The 18,145-nt window shown below is 55.5% G+C and overlaps 1 protein-coding gene across 1 annotated transcript; it reads right to left on the minus strand.

Moving 5' to 3' along the window:
- Positions 1–8,228: 8,228 nt before the first annotated feature.
- VSIG8 (V-set and immunoglobulin domain containing 8) lies at positions 8,229–15,639 on the minus strand. The gene is made up of 6 exons (XM_048828819.2): positions 15,591–15,639; positions 12,907–13,109; positions 11,460–11,661; positions 10,200–10,364; positions 9,685–9,819; positions 8,229–8,371 (listed from the first exon to the last, which is right to left on the minus strand). Exons 1-6 carry the CDS (start codon positions 15,637–15,639, stop codon positions 8,229–8,231), a joined length of 897 nt encoding a protein of 298 aa, XP_048684776.2.
- Between the last annotated feature and the right edge of the window lie 2,506 nt (positions 15,640–18,145).

Raw genomic sequence — 18,145 nt, forward strand, 5'->3', positions numbered from 1 at the left:
TAAAATTATTAAATGTTTAAATACTAGACCATACTGTGATTTACCCCATCTTACTATAAATTATTTCTAGGCTAATTTTAAGTAATTATAATTAACCTATAGATCAGCGTTTCTCAAACTGGGATCTGCGGACCCCTGGGGGTCCAAAAGGGTAGTCCAGGGGATTCGCGGGCCCCACTGATCAACTCCTCCCCTTTCCTCCCAGCACCTCCTGCATGCTGCTGAATAGCTGTTCAGCGGCATGCAGGAGGCACTGGGAGGGAGGGGGAGGAGCGGGGCTGGGGTGCTCAGGGGAGGGGGTGGAAAGAGGCAGGGAAGAGGAGGAGCAGGGGTGGAGCGAGGGTGGGAAGAGGTGGGGTGGGGATGGGGTCTTGGGGGAAAGGGGTGGAGTGGGGGCAGGGCCTGGGGCTGAGTGGGGGTCTTGGGGGTCCATGAAAATTTTTAAATCATAATGGGGGGCTTGGGTTGCTATAGTATGAGAACTGCTGCTATAGATTCAAAGTGGGGGTAGGGTTTGACAGACACAAATGGATGTCAGTGAAAATGTCACCCCCAGATGTTGAGGCCAGAAGGGGCCATTTCAGTCCTCCAGTCTGAGCTCCTGCATAACCCAGGCCAGAGACCCTGACCAAGGGACTGCAGGATTAGGAAATCATTTTTCCCTACTGCATAAGTGACACTGTGAGGTCCGGTGACTTTTAAAGACATCCAGCTCTGATGTAAAGACTCCAGGTGATGAAGGATCCACCATCCTGGGAACCATTGTCCAGTGACTAGCTCCCATCCCTATTAAAATGCGTCATATTTCCGTTTTGAATTGTTCTAACAGCACCTTCCAGCCCTTGGCTCCTGTTACGTGTGTGCCTGCTAGTGTCCCTAGTGTCACAGTGGATGGATGGGGCAGATATCTCCTCCATGCGGACTCTGGTTTCTTCTCTTGGAGCTAGAGCCAGGTTAGATATAAATATTTCTTCTGGTTCCTCTTCTCAACTCAGATAACAATTTTTGCAGCCTTTAAACAAAATTGCTGAGACCACAGAAGGAAATGAGCTCCCAGCAGGCTGCTTCTGCTCAGCTTTGTTTCTCTTTGTGCAGAAGAGGCTGAGGGATATTCTGTGCAGTGGATTCCAAGGGGCAGGACAAGCCATGATCTGGCTGGCTTGCTGCGTAACTGGTGTTCTTATCATTTTGTTAGTGCCCTGGAATCTACACCAGGGTTTGTCTTACTTCTGTAATTTGTCTGGTCTTTCTTAGCTAATTGATTTCGTAAGTAACTTCTATGATAGTTATTCAATCACTACACAATAGAGTCATAGATTACTGTGATCATTTAGTCCTGTATAACACAAGCCATAGGAAGTCCTGTTTGAACTAGAGTGTATGGTTTAGAACCTTACCTGATCACTCTCGTTACGGTGTGTATGGTAACACCCATTGTTTCATGTTCTCTATGTATATAAAATTCCCCCACAGTATTTTCAACTGCATGCATCAGATGAAGTGAGCTGTAGCTTACGAAAGCTTATGCTCAAATAAATGTGTTAGTCTCTAAGGTGCCACAAGTCCTCCTGTTCTTTTTGCGGATACAGACTAACCTGGCTGCGACTCTGAAAGCTGGTGTAGAACAGCATATGCAGCCCACAAAGTGTTACCTGGGCTGCAGGTTGAGAACCACAGTACCCCCCAAACTCCTATGCTCAGCACCCTCCACCCAGAGACACCCCCCCACAGAGTGGGGCCAGGAGCGGAGAGCTGGCCATGGGGCAGGGGGCTGGGACCCCGACCCTGGACCCTGCTGCGTGGGGTTGGGTGGTAGACAGCTGCCTAGACCCCAGACCCCGTCATGTGGGGCTGAGTAGCAGCCAGCTGCCCAGACCCCGCCACAAGGAGCCAGGGGGCAGCCAGGATCCTGGCCCTTACCACGTGGGTCCGGGTGGCAGCCAGCTGCCCAGACCCTGAGCCTCACTGGCAGGGAAGCCGGGACCAGCCTTTAGCACACAGCTGAGCTGGGCTGCAGCTGTGTGCTAATTGGGCCACATGCGACCCGCGGGTTGAGAACCGCTGGTTTAGAAAAACATCCAGTCTTTGTTTTAAAATTGTCAGTGATGGAGAATCCACAACTCTTGGTAAATTGTTCCAAAGGTTACTTGCCATCACTGTTAAAAATTTGCACCTAATTTCGAGACTGAATATGTCTAGCTTCAACTTCCAGCCATTGGATCTTATTATACATTTGTCTGTTAGATTTAAGAGCCCAGTTCCCCTTATAGGTACTTGCAGACTATGATCAAGTCTTCCATTAACCTTCTGTTGTTAAACTAAGTAGCTTCAGCTTCTTGACTCTAAAGCACTAATCGACATGTTCACTAATCCTTTAGTCATTCTTCTGGCTCTTCTCTGAACCCTCTCCAATGTGTCAACATCCTTCTCAAATCATGGACACCCAAACTGGCCACTGTATTCTAGCAGCAGCCACACCAGTGCCAAATACGGAAGTGAAATAACCTCTCTGCACCTGCTCAAGATCCCCTTGTTCATACATCCTAGGACTGCATCAGCCCATTGGCCTCAGCATTGCAAGGGGCCCTTGTGTTCAGCTGATAATCCACCGCGACCCGCAAGTCTTTTTCAGCGTCACTGCTTCCCAGGGGAGAGTCCCCCATCCTGTAAGAACAGCCTGCATTCTTTGTTCTCAGATGTGTAACTTTACCTTTGGCCACATTAAAACAAATATTGTATGCTTGCAACCAGAATAACAAGTGATCCTGGTCGCTCTGTACCAGTGATGTGCCCTCTTCATTGTTTACCCCTCCACCAATCTTTGTGTCATCTACAACAGTGGTTCTCAACTAGGGGTCCGAGGGTCCCTGGGGGACCACAAGCAGCTTTCAGGGGGTCCATAAAGCAGGGCCGGCAAAAGACTTGCTGGGCCCCAGGGCTGAAAGCTGATGCTGGACTATGAGGAGTTGAAGCCCAAGGCTCTGAGCCTCACCACCTGGGGCTGAAGCTGAAACCTGAGCACCTGAGCTTCGTGGGAGCCCTCTGTGGCATGAGGCCCCAGGCAATTGCCCTGCTTGCTACCCCCTAACGCAAGTCCTGGCTCTTATATGCAGAAAAACAATTGTGGCACAGCTGGGCCATGGAGTTTTTATAGCATGTTTGGAGGGTGGAGGGGGGGCTCAGAAAGAAACGGGTTGAGAACCCCAGATCTACAACCTTTATCAGTGAGGGTTCTGTTTTCTCCCAGGTCATTAATAAAAATGTTAAATAGTCTAGTGCCAAGAACCCATCCACCTGGGACCCCATTTGAAACACTCCTACTCCGTGACGTGAGTCACCATTTGCAATTGCATTTTGAGATCTGTCAGTTAGCCAGTTTTTAATCCATCTAATATGTGCCGTGTTAATTTTATATTGGTCTCATTTTTTAACCAAAACATTGTGCAGGACCAAGTCCAACGCCTTACAGAAGTGGAAGTATATCACATCAACACTGTGACTTTAGCGCTCTGTAGTTTATGTGCTTAGTATTTAATTTCAAGCAACCACAGTGAATTGCTACAAAGCCTGGCAGACGATTCCCTGACTGTGCCTGAGAAACGCTGTGGCTTATGGTGTGAATTGAGTATGGCTGGTGCCCGAGTCTCAGATGGGGAGCATTTTATGCCATGCACTTGTGGGTCACTTCATTCGCTGCTGTATTCTCCCCCTGGCCCACACCTGTCTTTATGGCGATCTTCTGGAGGCGACTGACTGTTAGTCAAAGATACAGGGGTGGTTGTGGTCTAAGGAGTAGATCCTCTCAGGAGAGGTAAAAGGGGCATGAAGTACGTGGGCTGGAGCCAGGAGTGGTGGAAAACTCCCTAAAATTGTGGGGCCACCAGAGCCCAAACCATGGCCCTGCCCTCACATCGCCCATTCCCCCTGAGGCCCTGCCCTCGTGCCACCCATTCCATCTGGAGGCCCCACCCTCATGCCACCTATTTCATCCTGAGGCCCCGCCCTCATGCCACCCATTCCCCCTGAGGCCCCGCCCCAACTCATTCTTCTCTGCCCACTCCCCCTGTCGCTTGCCCTTACGGGTGGGAAAAAGTGATGGGGCCCCTGGCGTCCCCTATTCTGGCTCCCCAGCTGGAGCATTCAGCCATGGTGCCTGTTTCCCAGAGGCACTGAGTCAGGGGCAGGTTACACTCCTGTTTCTTTGGCTGTATTTCCAGCTGGGGTGGGCTTGTCTCACCTTCTCCCCTGATGCTCTTTCCCTGCTGTGGCAACAGAGACACCATTCCTCCTGGGTCCCCAGCCTGCATCTCTAATGGCTCTGAGCTGCCCCAGAGTGCTCTGGGCTCCTGAAGATCACCCCTGCCCATCGGGGCACTGGAATGGGGGGAGGGAGCCAGGGGGCCATGGCCCCCCTACTTTCTACCAGCTGAAAGGGCAAGTGATGGCAGGAGGGGGTGAAGAGGAGCAAATGAGGGGCGGGGCCTTGGGGGGAAAAGGCAGTGCGAGGGTGGGGCATCGGAGGGAATCAGGGCCTTGGGGAGAAGGGGCGGTGTGAGGGCAGGGCCTCAGGGGGAATCGGGGTCTCGGGGAGAAGGGGCCATGCAGGGTGGGATCTCGGGGGGCGGAGGGTGTGGTGTGGTGCAGGAGGGGCCCTGTGGCCCCCCCTTCTGTGCCCCCCCCTACTTTTAGGGTGCTTCCCCTGCTCCTGCTCCCATGCTCCATGCTGAATGGAGACAACTCTGCCCCTCGCCGGCAGGGCGTCTGAGCCACAGCCATCGATGGGTTTTAGGCTTGATCTGCGTTACCAACTTATCTCGGTATCACTGCATTGCTCAAAGGTGTAACCTCTGGTGTAGACAGCGCTGTGTCGGTGGGTGGGATTTTCCCATCAACATAGCTACCGCCTCGCGGGGAGGTGAGTACCAATGCCAACAGGGGAGCTTCTCCCATTGGCATAGCTAGTGTCTTCTCTAAGTGCTACAAACCCTTAGTCTCAGGCCCCGCGGGCAGGGAAGGGCCACCCCCATTGTACAGATGAGAGCTGAGGCACAGGAGAGGCTAAGGGATTGGGTCAAGGTTATGACACAAAGCCAGTGGCAGAGCTGGGAAGAGAAACTCGGGCTCCTGCACCCCAGTTCAGAATGCTCTCTACTAGCCCAGGCCTATGTGCCAAGGGCAGGGGGAGGTGATGGGAGCTGGGCTGAGCAGACTGGAGCTATGGGGGGATAGTGTGCTGGAGCATTGATCATTTGGGGGTGGGGGATGGACCAGCATTAGGGGCTGCTGCGCCCAGTAGTCAGCTGCCTTCATCTCCCCTTCTTCCATTCTGTCACCTGATTGGACGCAGCTGGGGCTGATGCCCTTAGTAACCAGAGAAGAGTATAAAAGATTCATGGATTCCAAGGCCAGAAGTGACCACTGTGCTCATCTTGTCTGACCTCCTGGATAATCCAGGCCAGAGAGCTGACCGCAGGAGATTCCTAGCGCAGAGCTGTTAGAGAATCATCTCAGCTTGGTCTAAAAACTGTCAGTGATGGAGATTCCATCACAACCCCTGGTGAATTGCTCCAATGGTAATTACAGTCATTCAAAGGGTCAATCCGAGCCCCGCGGCCCCTGTCCCAGCTGGCCAGGGAGGCTGGGCAGGCAGTGAGGGCTCCCGGGCAGCAGGGAGAGTAGTTCAGAGGAGGAGCTGGGACTGGGAGCTCCCCTCTCCTGGGGGCTATGTGGGACCAAGAGAAAGAGAATGGGAACAAAGGGGTGACAGGGTCTGAAAGGAACCCATGTGCCCATGCAGGCCCAGAGCCTGCCACGGAAAAGGGGTGTGTGTGTATGTGAGTGAGCATGCAGTGAGAGGGCTGCGTGTGTGTGTATACGCACCCATGAGTGGCTCTAATGGGGCACAGCCCTCACACTCTCCCCACCCTGTAGCCAGGAGGGGAAGAGGTCTCAGCCCCATCCATTGCTTTGGGGAGGGGCGGGTCTCTCCTTCTGATGGTGTTAGAGGACACGTCCCATAAATGATTCAGTCCGTTTGACTCCTTTAATGGAACTGCTCTGTACATGCCACTACCTGTGGCCAGCCTGGTAGCCCCTGTGCGACACACACGATCTATAGGCTGATACCTCTCCCTTGGGAGCAGCGCTACTTGGCTCTTACACCACTCTCCACAGACGAAGTGTACATCACCAGCCGCAGTCTATGGAGGCAGAAACTGAGGCACAGCTTGGGAAAGGGACCTGCCCCAGGTCACACAGGGACACATCAGTAGCAGAGATGGAAACAGAACCCAGGAGTCCTGCTTGCCACACTAGAGCATGATGACTGAACCATGCAATAACCAAAGTTGGTGTGGAAGCTTCTACCCCACCTCACCCCAACCCCCTCCCCATCAGACCCCATCAACCCTGACCCCAGGGACCCCCCTCAACATCTGTCCCCATCACCCCTAGGAAGCCCTTCCCCCACCTGATTCCATCACCCCTGGTCCCCAGTTGCTCCCTCAATATCTGCCCCCATTATTCCTAGGAACCTCTTCCCCCCTGACCCCATCAACCCAGTCCCAGGAACCCCCCCTCCTCACCCAACCCCATCACCCCTGGTCCCAAAGTGCTCCCTCAATATCTGTCCCCATCATCCCTAGGAACCTCTTCCACCCCGACCCCATCATCCCAGCCCCAGGCAGCTCTCTCCCCATCTGACCCCATCATCCCTGACCCCAGGGAGCACCCTCCCCATCTGACTCCATGATCCCCAGCCCCAAGGAGTCCCCCCCTCATCCATTGGCCCAGAGAGCCCCCTCCCCATCTGACCCTATTGTCCCTGGCCCAGAGAGCCCCCCTCCCTACCTGACCCCCATCATCCCTGACCCCATCACCCCCAGCCCCAAGGAGTCCCCCCCTCATCCCTGGCCCAGAGAGCCCCCTCCCCATCTGACCCCATTGTCCCTGGCCCAGAGAGCCCCCCTCCCTACCTGACCCCCATCATCCCTGACCCCATCACCCCCAGCCCCAAGGAGTCCCCCACATCATCCCTGGCCCAGAGAGCCCCCTCCCCATTTTACCCCATCACCCCAGCCCCAGGGAGCCCCCTCCCCATCTGTCCCCATCACCCTGGCCCATGAGTAAGGTGTGTCTGTCATTCCAGCTGGAGCCCGGACAGGCTGTGCAAACCCCAGGGCCTCCTAGAGAAACAAGGTGTTGAGCTGTAGAGGGGCAGTTCCCAGGCTGCTGGGTGCTGTCTGCCCTCCCCCCGTCACATTCCATACTTGTATCCGGCTAGTGCCAGGTGCATCATGTCACGACACACGGCCTGACATGTCGTGATACAGTTCACCCCACTAAGTGTGTGTGTGTAAGGTGGGTGCGGGGGGTATTACCAGCCCTACGTCTTGTTTGTGTGCAGTAAGGAGTCTCCCTAACCGTGGGGTGCGTATGGCACGGGTGGGGGGTTCTCCCACTCCCCACTGGTGGAAATGGGGCAGGGGCTCAGCAACCCTGTGAAAGAGGCACAAAGGTCAGCGCTAGGTCCCTGAATGTTGCTACCGCCCTGGGGTCTCAGCCCAAGAGCTCTGCCCAGTGTCAGCACCATCATGGGGATGCCCCCGCAGCAGCTGGGATTGTTCATGGGCTTCCCATGGGCAGGAGCAGCGTCGGAGCTCCCTGGATCTGCGCAGAGGGTGGATGGAGCCGTGGGGCTGGGCACACAGTGGGGAGGTTCTTGCTTCTTGGGTTGCTTGGAGCTGGAGCATAGCTGGGAGTCCCGCTGCTTGCAGGGGGTGCTCTCCTCCCCACCCCTGGGGGTGTTACTTCTGGCATGGCGTGTAGCTGATGTGATGCGAGCAGCCGTGGCTGGGGTGCAGGTGGCCACCTCTGTATGGGCCAGCAGGGGCACAGTCTCTGTGGGCAGGGATAGGCAGCGTGAGGTCACTCCTCCCTGCCCCTTTAGCACCCAGCCCCCTCCGCTGGCTCATTTTGAGCCAGTGCCAGGCCTACCTGGCCTGCCACAGTCTGCTCGCCCTCGGGGCGCATGCAGGGTCTCTGGGTGCCAACGCAGCCGCTTCAGGTCACACTGTCACCCTGAGCCTCGGGTCTCGCTCTATCGTTTCAGCCTCTTCCAGGCTTTGCCTGTTTCCCCTCTTTTTCCTTAACCCCCTTTCTTTCCCTGCCCCTTCCCCCTTATTCCCCACCTCCCTTCCATGGCGCCCCCTTCCCCCAGCCCAGAGGCGTCACCTGATCTCAGTAGGCACCACGGGCTGGCTGCGCCTCCGTCTGCAGTACCACAGCAGGGCCCAGAGGATCGAGAGCAGCAGGACCAGGAGGAAAATGGCCCCCAGGACAGAGCCCACAATGAGCCCCACGTTCCTTGTACCTGCAGAAGGGGAGCAAACCTGTCACCTTCTCCCCTCCCCATACCGGGCTGGGACCTACACCCAGAAAGCACCGCAGGGACCCCTGGCTGCTGAGCCCCATCAACACCCCTGCCCACCGGGCACTGTTCCCATATTCGCTCTGCATGCCCAAGGGGCGTCCCCTGCTGGGCTGCCCATGAGGCCCTGGCCAGGCCCATGTAATCCATGGGGCCCTGCATGGGCAATAGCTCCTGTGAGAAGGTGCCTGCTGCACGGGGTCAGTGCATTAGCCTGGAGCTGCAGCTTGGCCCCAAGAACCTGGCCGTCCCTGGCACCTGGTCAGCCCCAGCGATGGGGGCAGAGATGGGGCAGTCGCCTTTGCTGTCTATGGGTCATTGTTCCCAATGCAGGAGGCAAGGGGGATTAGAGTCAGAGAGCTTAAGGCGAGAAGGACCCACCAGATCATCCAGTCTGCCCTCCTGCACATCACAGCTCACCAGCCCTCCCCCCACAGCACCCCATAGAACCGGGATTACACTAAAGTACCACAGCCCAGCAGAGCCCTAGCTGTGGGGCACCAACCACAGAGCCCAGGAGGGGCCGAGTCTCCATTGTTCTCTACGGGGAAGGGGGTTCTCCACTGTTCTCTATTGGGGGGGGTTCTCCATTGTTCCTTATGGGGAAGGGGGTTCTCCATTGTTCACTATTGCAGGGGGGTTCTCCATTGTTCCCTTTGGGGAAGCGGGTTCTCCATTGTTCCTTAGGAGGGTCTCCATTGTACCCTATGGAGAGTTCAGAGTCTCAGCCGTGTTGGTCTGTATCCGCAAAAAGAAAAGGAGGACTTGTGGCACCTTAGAGACTAACACATTTATTTGAGCGTAAGCTTTCATGAGCTACAGCTACTTCATCGGATGCATCACGAAAGCTTCTGCTCAAATAAATGTGTTAGTCTCTAAGGTGCCACAAGTCCTCCTTTTCTTCCTATGGAGAAGGAAGTTCTCCATTGTTCCCTATAGGGGGGCTCTCCATTGTTCCCTATAGGAAAGGGGGCTCTCCATTGTTACCTACAGGGAAGGGGGGGTCTCCAGTGCTCCCTGGGGGCTGCTGGGGGCTGAGCTCTGTTCTGGCTCTGGCCCCTCAGGCTGCCCCTCACACTGATATTTTTGGACATGCCCCTCCCCTCGGGGTGCTCACAACGCCAGGCTGGTCCCGCTCCCAGCCCAGCCTGGGGTCCAGGCTCAGCTTCAAGAAGCTGCTGCCAGATGCTTGGGTCCTGCCCCGCTGGGCGCTCGGGTGCTTGCCCCCTGTCTGGGCCTTGTGCCCCCCATCCTACCTGAGTAGCCGATGCGAGGGATGGAGATGTGCACCATGCACTGGGAGTAACCCACCCTGTTGGTCACGCGGCAGCAGTAGGTCCCGGCGTGCTCCTGAGACAGGCTCTGGATCATCAGGTCTCCGGAGCCTTGCCCTGCTCAGGAGAGACCCAGCCCTGAGTGGGCCCCCACAAAGTACCCCCGACAGGGCGGCGGAAGCTCCTCCACCCCTAGGTGGCCCTGGGACAGCGCAGGGCAGCCAGAGCCCCCTGGCAACACATCAGGGCCATGTATGGGCCCACCCCCAAAAACACCCCAGCTGCTCCATCCATGAAAAGGGTCCCCCCGGTGCCAAGACCTCAGGAAACTCATGTCACAGACATTGCCAAGGGGATGCTCCCAGCTCAGCACAAGAGCATCCCACCCTCTGGGGGCCCCCACCTCTCCCCTGCACCATCCTGGGGCACACACCCCATGATGAGCTCAGCAAAGTGAGCAGCCCACCTCCCAGGGACCCCCCGCCCCCACTGCTTACCCTGCACTGTCCTGGGGGGCAGCCAGCCCATGGCATAGTCCCCTCCCATCTTGGACCACTGGTAGGAGAGGGGAAGGGAACCCCCATCAGAGCAGCACCTGAGCATGAGGTCCCCGCCCCTGGCCGGCTCCCCATCCATCCAGCACCGAGGGGCGGCCGGCTTCTCTGGGGAGAGACACAAATCACATCAGTTAATGGGAGCTAGTAAGGAGCAGCAGGGATGAACAGGTGGACATGGCCATGCTCAGAGACAGGCAGGCAGGCAGGCAGAGCTCGGGTACAGCAGGAATGGGGTGGCAGTGCCCCCTGAAAGGGGGAGTCAGAGGATGGGGATTGCTGATGGACAGGCAGATTGGTGGGCAGGGTCAGTGGGCTGAAGTCAGCATATGGGGACTGGCAGGCAGGGTCAGATCAGTAGGCAGTGTCTGTCCACGGGGAATGGCAGGCGGGGGTGGTGGGCAGAGGTAGGTCTGGAGGTGGCGGGGGCAGTGATAGTTGGGTCAGCGGTTGGAGTTTAGATCTGTGGCCGGGCTTAGGTTGTGGGGGGTTCGGTCAGTAGGGGGAGTTTGGGTTAGTGGGTTGGGTCCGTGGGTGGGGATTGGAACTCACCTAGCACAGTGATGGTGACCTGGTGGGTGTTGGCAGTGGGTGAGGGTGGGTCAGTGGGTGGGGGTGGGTTAATGGGTGAGGGTTGAGTCAGTAGGTGCAGGGGGATCAGCAGGGTTGCTGGGCCTCACCTAGCACAGTGACGGTGTTGGCAGGGGTTGGTGTTGGGTGAGTGGGTGGAATTTGGGTCAGAAGGTGGGGTTGGGTTAATGGGTGGGGTTGGGTCAGTGAGTAGAATGTGGGTCAGTGGACCATGGGGTATCAGCGGGGGGGTGGGACTCACCTAGCACGATGAGGGTGACCTGGAGGGTGTTGGCAAGGGTTCGTGTTAGGTCAGTGAGTGGGGCTGGGTCAGTGGGTGGGGTTGGGTTAATGGATGGGGTTGAGTCAGTGGGCAGTGGATGAGTCGGGGTCAGAGGCAGATTAAAGGTTTGTGGGGCCCTGGGTCAGAGCAAGTGAGGGCCCCTTCTGCCTGCAGAGCAATCCCCCACTCCCCAGAAGGAGAGCTGGGTGGCCAAGTAAGTCGGGGCATGGGCACCCATTTCTCTGGGGGGTCCCCAATTGGCTGGGGGCCCTGGGAATGGGCCCTGTTGGCCCAGTGGCTAATCTGCCACTGCTGGGGGTGAGGGGCCAGCAGTTGGGGGCGGGACTCACCGAGCACAGTAATGGTGATCAAGTGGGTGTCGACAGTGGCTTTCTTCACCCTGCACTCGTAGGTGGCCGAGTCCGACACCTGCAGGTTTGCCAGGTGGATGGAGGCATCATACAGGCTTGGGTCCTGGGCCACAAATGCCACCCTCCGCTGCAGGCCTGGGACGCTGCCATACCTGATCTTCTGGTCCTGGTAGATCAGGAACTGATGGGGAGGAACCGAGCAGCAGTGAGCAATGGTGAGTGGTGAGCAAGGGGGACTGGAGACCTGCCAAGGGGCAGAACCAGGGCAGGAGCAGCACTGGGGGCTGAGAATCCAGGTCCTTGGGGACCGTCCTGTACAGGGAGCTGCTAGAGATGCATGTTCTACACCAGTGGTTTCAGACTGTGGGTTGGGACCCCAAAGTGGTCACAACCCGATTTTAATGGGGTCACCAGGGCTGGTGTTAGAGTTTCTGGGGCCTGGGGCCAAGTCCAAGCCCCAACTCCAGCTCCACCACTGAGGACTGAAACCCGAGCCCCACTGCCCAGGGCCAAAGTCCCACGGCTTCTGCCCTGGGTGTCGCGGGTCAGGTTACAGGCCCCGCACCTGGGGCTGAAGCCCTCGGGCTTTGGCTTTGCCCCCTCCCCCAGCCTGGATCGGTAGGGCTTGGGTTTTGCCCCCCTCCAACCACCCCCCACCCAGGATGGTGGGGCTTGGGCTTTGGCTTTGGCCCCCAGGGCCAGGGTGGAGGGGCTCGGGCAGGCTCAGGCTTCAGTCCCCACTGCTGGGGTTGTGTAATAATTTTTGTTGTCAGAAGGAGTTACGGTGCAATGAAGTTCGAGAGCCCCAGTCTACACTGATGGTGCTGGGTGGTGGGGCAGGGAATGCCCTGCCCAGGGACTGGGGCCAACTGGGAGCGGAGAGGCTGGTGGAGCCCAAGCCAGGTGAGCTCAGAGTCCAGGCATGGGGCGGCGGGGGGAAGGGGATGTAAGGGATTCTGTGGAAGGCAGAAGCGCAGGGCCCAGGGGGAAGGGGTCAAGGCCTCAGGAGCAGAGGGTGACAGCCCCTCTTGAGGGAGGCCTCTCGCTGGGGCAAGTCACAGGGGGCAGCTGGAACAGGACAATTCAATGGGCCCTGGGGGAGACTCGGACCTGCTGCTGGGGCTGTGCCCGAGGGAGGGACCGGCACCGTGAGGGGGCTCAAGAATATGCACACACTCAAGGGTGAGGAAGGGTGGCCGGGTGCCATCAGCCAGGTTGGCAGAGGGGGCAGTGCCCAGGGGTCTCCGCAATCAGACTGGATCCGTGGGAGATGGAATCTGAGCAAGGACCCAGTGCTGGGCAGGGGGTAGCAGTCCATGAGGCAAAGGCAGGGGCAGGAACTCGACCAAGGTGTCCCAGCAAGCCAGGGGCAGAGCTGGAAACAGACCCCAGCACAGATTCCAACCAGGCATTTGATGTGTCTTGCTAAGGAAGTGGGATGAGGGGCAGGACTCAGACTCACCGGCAGCCTCTGGTCAGGGTTCACCATGGTCCATATAATGTCCAGGTTGTTGAGTCCATTGTCCTCAGGCTCCAGGATGTAGGGGCAGCCCAGCCTCACCGAGTCCCCCTGAGCCAGGTACAGCACCTGCTGGCCCTTTGCATTGATCCGCACGGCCTCCAGCAGAGCTGAGGGACAGACAGATAGAGCCACCCATCAGGACAGACAGGCTAGTGCTGGGCAGAACAGCTGCAAAGAGAGGGAGGAGTCCCCGGGCACCTTCTGCGGAGACTGAGCCCTTCCTGCAGTGCCCAGAGCCAGCTATGCAGGGAGCCAGTCCTGTGGCCTGCCAGTGTGGGAATGAGTGAGGGGATTGTCAGAGAAGGGGCTCTGGGGGAAGCATGTCCCATCAACTTTTAGAAGATGCTGCATAGGGGGGCATTATCCATGCAGGGACCAGGCTGTGCCCTGGGCAGAGATGGGCTCCCTTCCCCGGAGCTGGGCTCTATTGCCCAATATTTGTCAAGCTGTGGACATCTTGCTGCAAGGATCCCACTTGGCCCTGTCAGAATACAGCGAAGCAGGGTGGGTTTTGCCCTGTATCTGAGGCCAGTGCCCCTGGGGTGATCTCTGGTGAATACTTACCTCAGGCCAGTGAGCTCAGACAGCCCCTAGGGGGAGCCACACTGCTGATACTGGGGCTCGATTTGAAATGCCGTGCAGCAGGGGGCACTGCAATGAACAAGTGTGCACATAATGCACTCACGAGTGTGCCAGTCCAACACATTCCAGCCAGCAGAGGGCAGCATCCTGCACAAAGGCCCCCCCCGCCCCCGCGCTGATGAAGTGAACAATTTCACTCAACTGATTTTTAAAGTTGCCAGTTTCAGCAACCTGCTGGGTCCTGACTCAGCCTCGGGAAAGTGAGCGAAGGTCCTGCAGGGAATGAGGGGGCGGGGGTGTTGTTATTTATTGCACTGCTTCATTAAGAGGCTTCTCCAACTTGCACCAATTGCCAACAGCAGCCAGGGATCCACAGGCCCGGGAAGCCCAGCCATGCCCCCTGCCTGCAGCTTGAAAAGAGTCCACAGGGGAGGTTCTCAGAGCTAGATCTGCCAGGGCTGATGTGTCTAAGCCAGGTATGTCTGCAGAACACACCCAGCCTTGGTACTCTGGGAGAGCTGCCTGCTACCAGCCTGAGGGGACCTCTCCAGTGTTTCATTGTTGTGTAATTAATTGGTGACTCTTTGCAGAGCACTTTCTAGGTGCAGTGTAATCCAGGTGCAAAGGACTCTTGCTTGCAAAGTGTCACTATATGGGAGGACAGCACAGGAAGGTAACATGCCTGGGAAAAGGGTGCTGCTGGCTGATTGTCACTCCTGCGGCAGCTGAGGGGATTCCAGCTCAGGTAGATACACATATTCTAGCTTTGATGGAGCTGCTAGCTCAGTAAAAATAGCAGTCCAGCTCTGGCAGCACTGACGGTGGGATGGGCTAGCCACCTGAGCAAGCACCTGGAGTCCTGGGCGGGACTGTACTCGGGGTAGTTATCCCAAGTGTCCTACCACCCATGCCGTGGCAGCTACACTGTTCTGTGTAGCTCAGTGGTTCTCCCTGAAACGCTGCGGGTACACAGAGATCTTTCAGGGGGTACATCAACTCATCTAGATATTTGCCTAGTTTTACAACAGGCTATATGTAGCGAAATCAGTACAAACTAAAATTCCATACAATGACTTGTTTATACTGCTTTTTATATTGTAAGTACAATATTTATATGTCAATCAATTTATTTTATAAATACATCGTAAAAATGAGAAAGTCAGCCGTTTTTCAGCAGTAGTGTGGCTGTGATACTTTTGTATTGTTATGTCTGATTTTACAAGCAAGTAGTTTTTAAGTGAGGTGAAACTTGGAGTTACACAAGACAAATCAGCCTCCTGAAAGAGGGACAGTGGCCTGGAAAGGTTGAGAACCACAGATGTAGTGCACTAGCTCAATCAAAACTACTCTGTGTACACCGACCTGAGCTGGAAATTACACTGCCAGCTCCAGTGTAGACGTACCGTAAGAGGTTTCTCTCTTGCTGCATTTTGTCAGCGCTGCGCCATACGGGAAATGCCCAGATTTATGGAGCCGGAGCAGTTTTGTGGCGCACTAAGGGCTTGAGTACACACAGGTGTAAAATGACAGCTATAGGGGAAACTATTCGGCTCTAGCTCTGCCTGCTAAACTGCCCGGTGTGGACGCTTCTCTGGAACGAGAATGACTGTATTCCAGTATAATTGCTCCTGTTCCATAATGAACTCCCTGTTATTCTCGAATCAAGTGTCCACACAAGGAAGTTATTCCAGCACAACTATTATTGTTATTATTTATTAGGTGTATTACCGTAGCACCTAACAGCCCCAGCCAGGGACCAGGCCCCATGGTGCTTGGGGCTGTGCAAATGCAAAACAAAGAGACAGTTCCTGCCCCAAGGAGCTCACAGGCATTATTCCACTACAGCTATGCTGGGCAATTTCCCCATGTAGATGAGCCCTAAATTGCCAGGCTGGGAGCCATGGGGAGGGAGGGGGGTTTAGAGCCAAGTTCAGTAGCGTTCCCACCCTCTCCGGCTCCCTGTCGCTGGCTGGGGAGGGCCTGAGGGGTCCCTTGGAGAAGCCTACCTGGTGTTAGACACAAGAGGAGGAGCTGGACAGTCCCTCGCCCAGCCATGGTCCTGCAGCCTCTCCCAGCGTATCCAGAGCAGCAGAGAAGAGAGACGATCCTGAGTGGGGAGCTCGGAGACAGGGAAGCAGAGCGTCTTGGGGCTGCTTTTATCTGCCGGGGCTGGGTGTTCCTCCCTCCAAGGAGAATGCCTTTGGGGTGAGTGAGGAGGTGAGTGAGCGGCTCCAAGCCGTGAGTGTGAGCTGCCGCCCGCTCTCTCCTGTGCCTACCTGATAATTAACACTGGCTTGGCTGGCGTGGGCTTTCCTGCTAGCCGGGCTTGTTGCCCTGCATCCTTCTCGCACAGGGAGGCCTGACAGGTGGCTCTCTAGGCTCAGGGCTTGGGAGGAAGGTTGGCGACAGCTGGCCTCAAAGCTTTTAATGGGGCCTCAACCCATCCGCTGAGCTTACACCTACAGTTTCCACCTGCAGCGGCGGGCACCAGTGACCTGGTAGCAGGGAGATGTCTATTCTCCCTGTGTGGTGTGTGTGGCTGCCAGGCTGCCGGCCCCTCCCCCTGCACCATAGCCAGTGGGACACTGCCGCAAGCCCATACCAGGCGCCCGCTTGTCACACAGAGTCTCAAGGGAGAGATAGGGTTGCCAACCCCTCCAGGATTGCCCTGGAGTCTCCAGAAATTTAAAGATTAATCTTTAATTAAAGATTATGTCATGTGATGAAACCTTCAGAAATATGTCCAACCAAAATTGGCATCCCTAGTGAGAGAACATCCCAGGTCTGGCCAGGCAGTGGAGGAGGGGGCAGGGCAGGCTGCCTGTGCCGGCAACACATCTGTCTCTGGTGCCAGGGGCAGAGGGACCATCTGCAGAATGAGCAAAACCAAAGGAGGATTAGAAACAGCCAGGGAGGGAGAGTAAACATGAGTCCACCTGAGCGGCCAGTTTGGATGTGAGTGTGCGACATAGGGAGCACCAGTGTGTGACAATGAGCCTGTAACACTGTGTGTGAATGTGCAACTGTGAGCATGTGACGGGGTGTCATAAATATAAAGGGAAGGGTAAACCCCTTTAAAATCCCTCCTGGCCAGAGGAAAATTCCTCTCACCTGTAAAGGGTTAAGAAGCTAAAGGTAACCTCGCTGGCACCTGACCAAAATGACCAATGAGGAGACAAGATACTTTCAAAAGCTGGGAGGAGGGAGAAAAACAAAGGGTCTGTGTCTGTCTGTGTGATGCTTTTGCCGGGGACAGAACAGGAATGGAGTCTTAGAATTTAGTAAGTCGTCTAGCTAGATATGCGTTAGATTATGATTTCTTTAACTGGCTGAGAAATTAAGCTGTGCTAAATAGAATGAATATTCCTGTCTGTGTGTCTTTTTTGTAACTTAAGGTTTTGCCTAGAGGGATTCTCTATGTTTTGAATCTAATTACCCTATAAGGTATCTACCATCCTGATTTTACAGAGGTGATTCCTTTTTTACTTCTATTAAAAGTCTTCTTGTAAGAAAACTGAATGCTTTTTCATTGTTCTAAGATCCAAGGGTTTGGGTCTGTGGTCACCTATGCAAATTGGTGAGGATTTTTACCAAACCGTCCCCAGGAAGTGGGGTGCAAGGGTTGGGAGGATTTTGGGGGGGAAAGACGTTTCCAAACTACGTTTTTTCAGGAACCCAGATAAAGTTTGGTGGTGGCAGTGGAAGTCCAAGGGTAAAATAGTTTGTACCTTGGGGAAGTTTTAACCTAAGCTGGTAAAAGTAAGCTTAGGAGGTTTTCATGCAGGTCCCCATATCTAGAGTTCAGAGTGGGGAAGGAACCTTGACACGGGGTGTGGGACTGTGGGCATGTGACGGGGTGTGAAAGGGTGTGATGGGGTATGTGTGAATGTGAGCATGTGATGGTTTGTGGGACTATGTGTTACAGTGTGTATGAGAGATGGGATGTGACAGGGTTTGTGACTGAGCATGTGATGGGATGTGACTGTGAGGATGTGACTGTGTGTGATGGTTTGTGTAACTGGGAGTGTGTTACTGTCACACCCCATCTCACACACACTGTATGTGACTTTTGAGTGTGTGATGGGGTGTGACGGTGTGCGTGTGACTGTGAGCATGTGATGGGGTGTGATGAGATGTGTGTGAAAGTGAGCGTGTGACAGTGTGTGACTGCATATGTGATGGTTTGTGTGACTGTGTGTTACAGTGTGTGTGAGATGAGGTGTGACAGTGTGTGTGTGTGACTGCGCATGTGTGATGGTTTGTTGACTGTTACAGTGTGTGTAAGATGAGGTGTGACAGTGTGTGTGTGACTGTGAGCATGTGACAGTGTGTGACTGCATGTGTGATGGTTTGTGTGACTGTGTGTTACAGTGTGTGTGAGATGGGGTGTGACAGTGTGTGTGTGACTGTGAGCATGTGACAGTGTGTGACTGCATGTGTGATGGTTTGTGTGACTGTGTGTAAGATGAGGTGTGACAGTGTGTGTGTGACTGAGCATGTGACAGTGTGTGACTGCATGTGTGATGGTTTGTGTGACTGTGTGTTACAGTGTGTGTGAGAT

This window comes from Caretta caretta, chromosome 24, assembly GCF_965140235.1.
Source record: "Caretta caretta isolate rCarCar2 chromosome 24, rCarCar1.hap1, whole genome shotgun sequence".
In the NCBI taxonomy this organism is placed as follows: Eukaryota; Metazoa; Chordata; order Testudines; family Cheloniidae; genus Caretta; species Caretta caretta.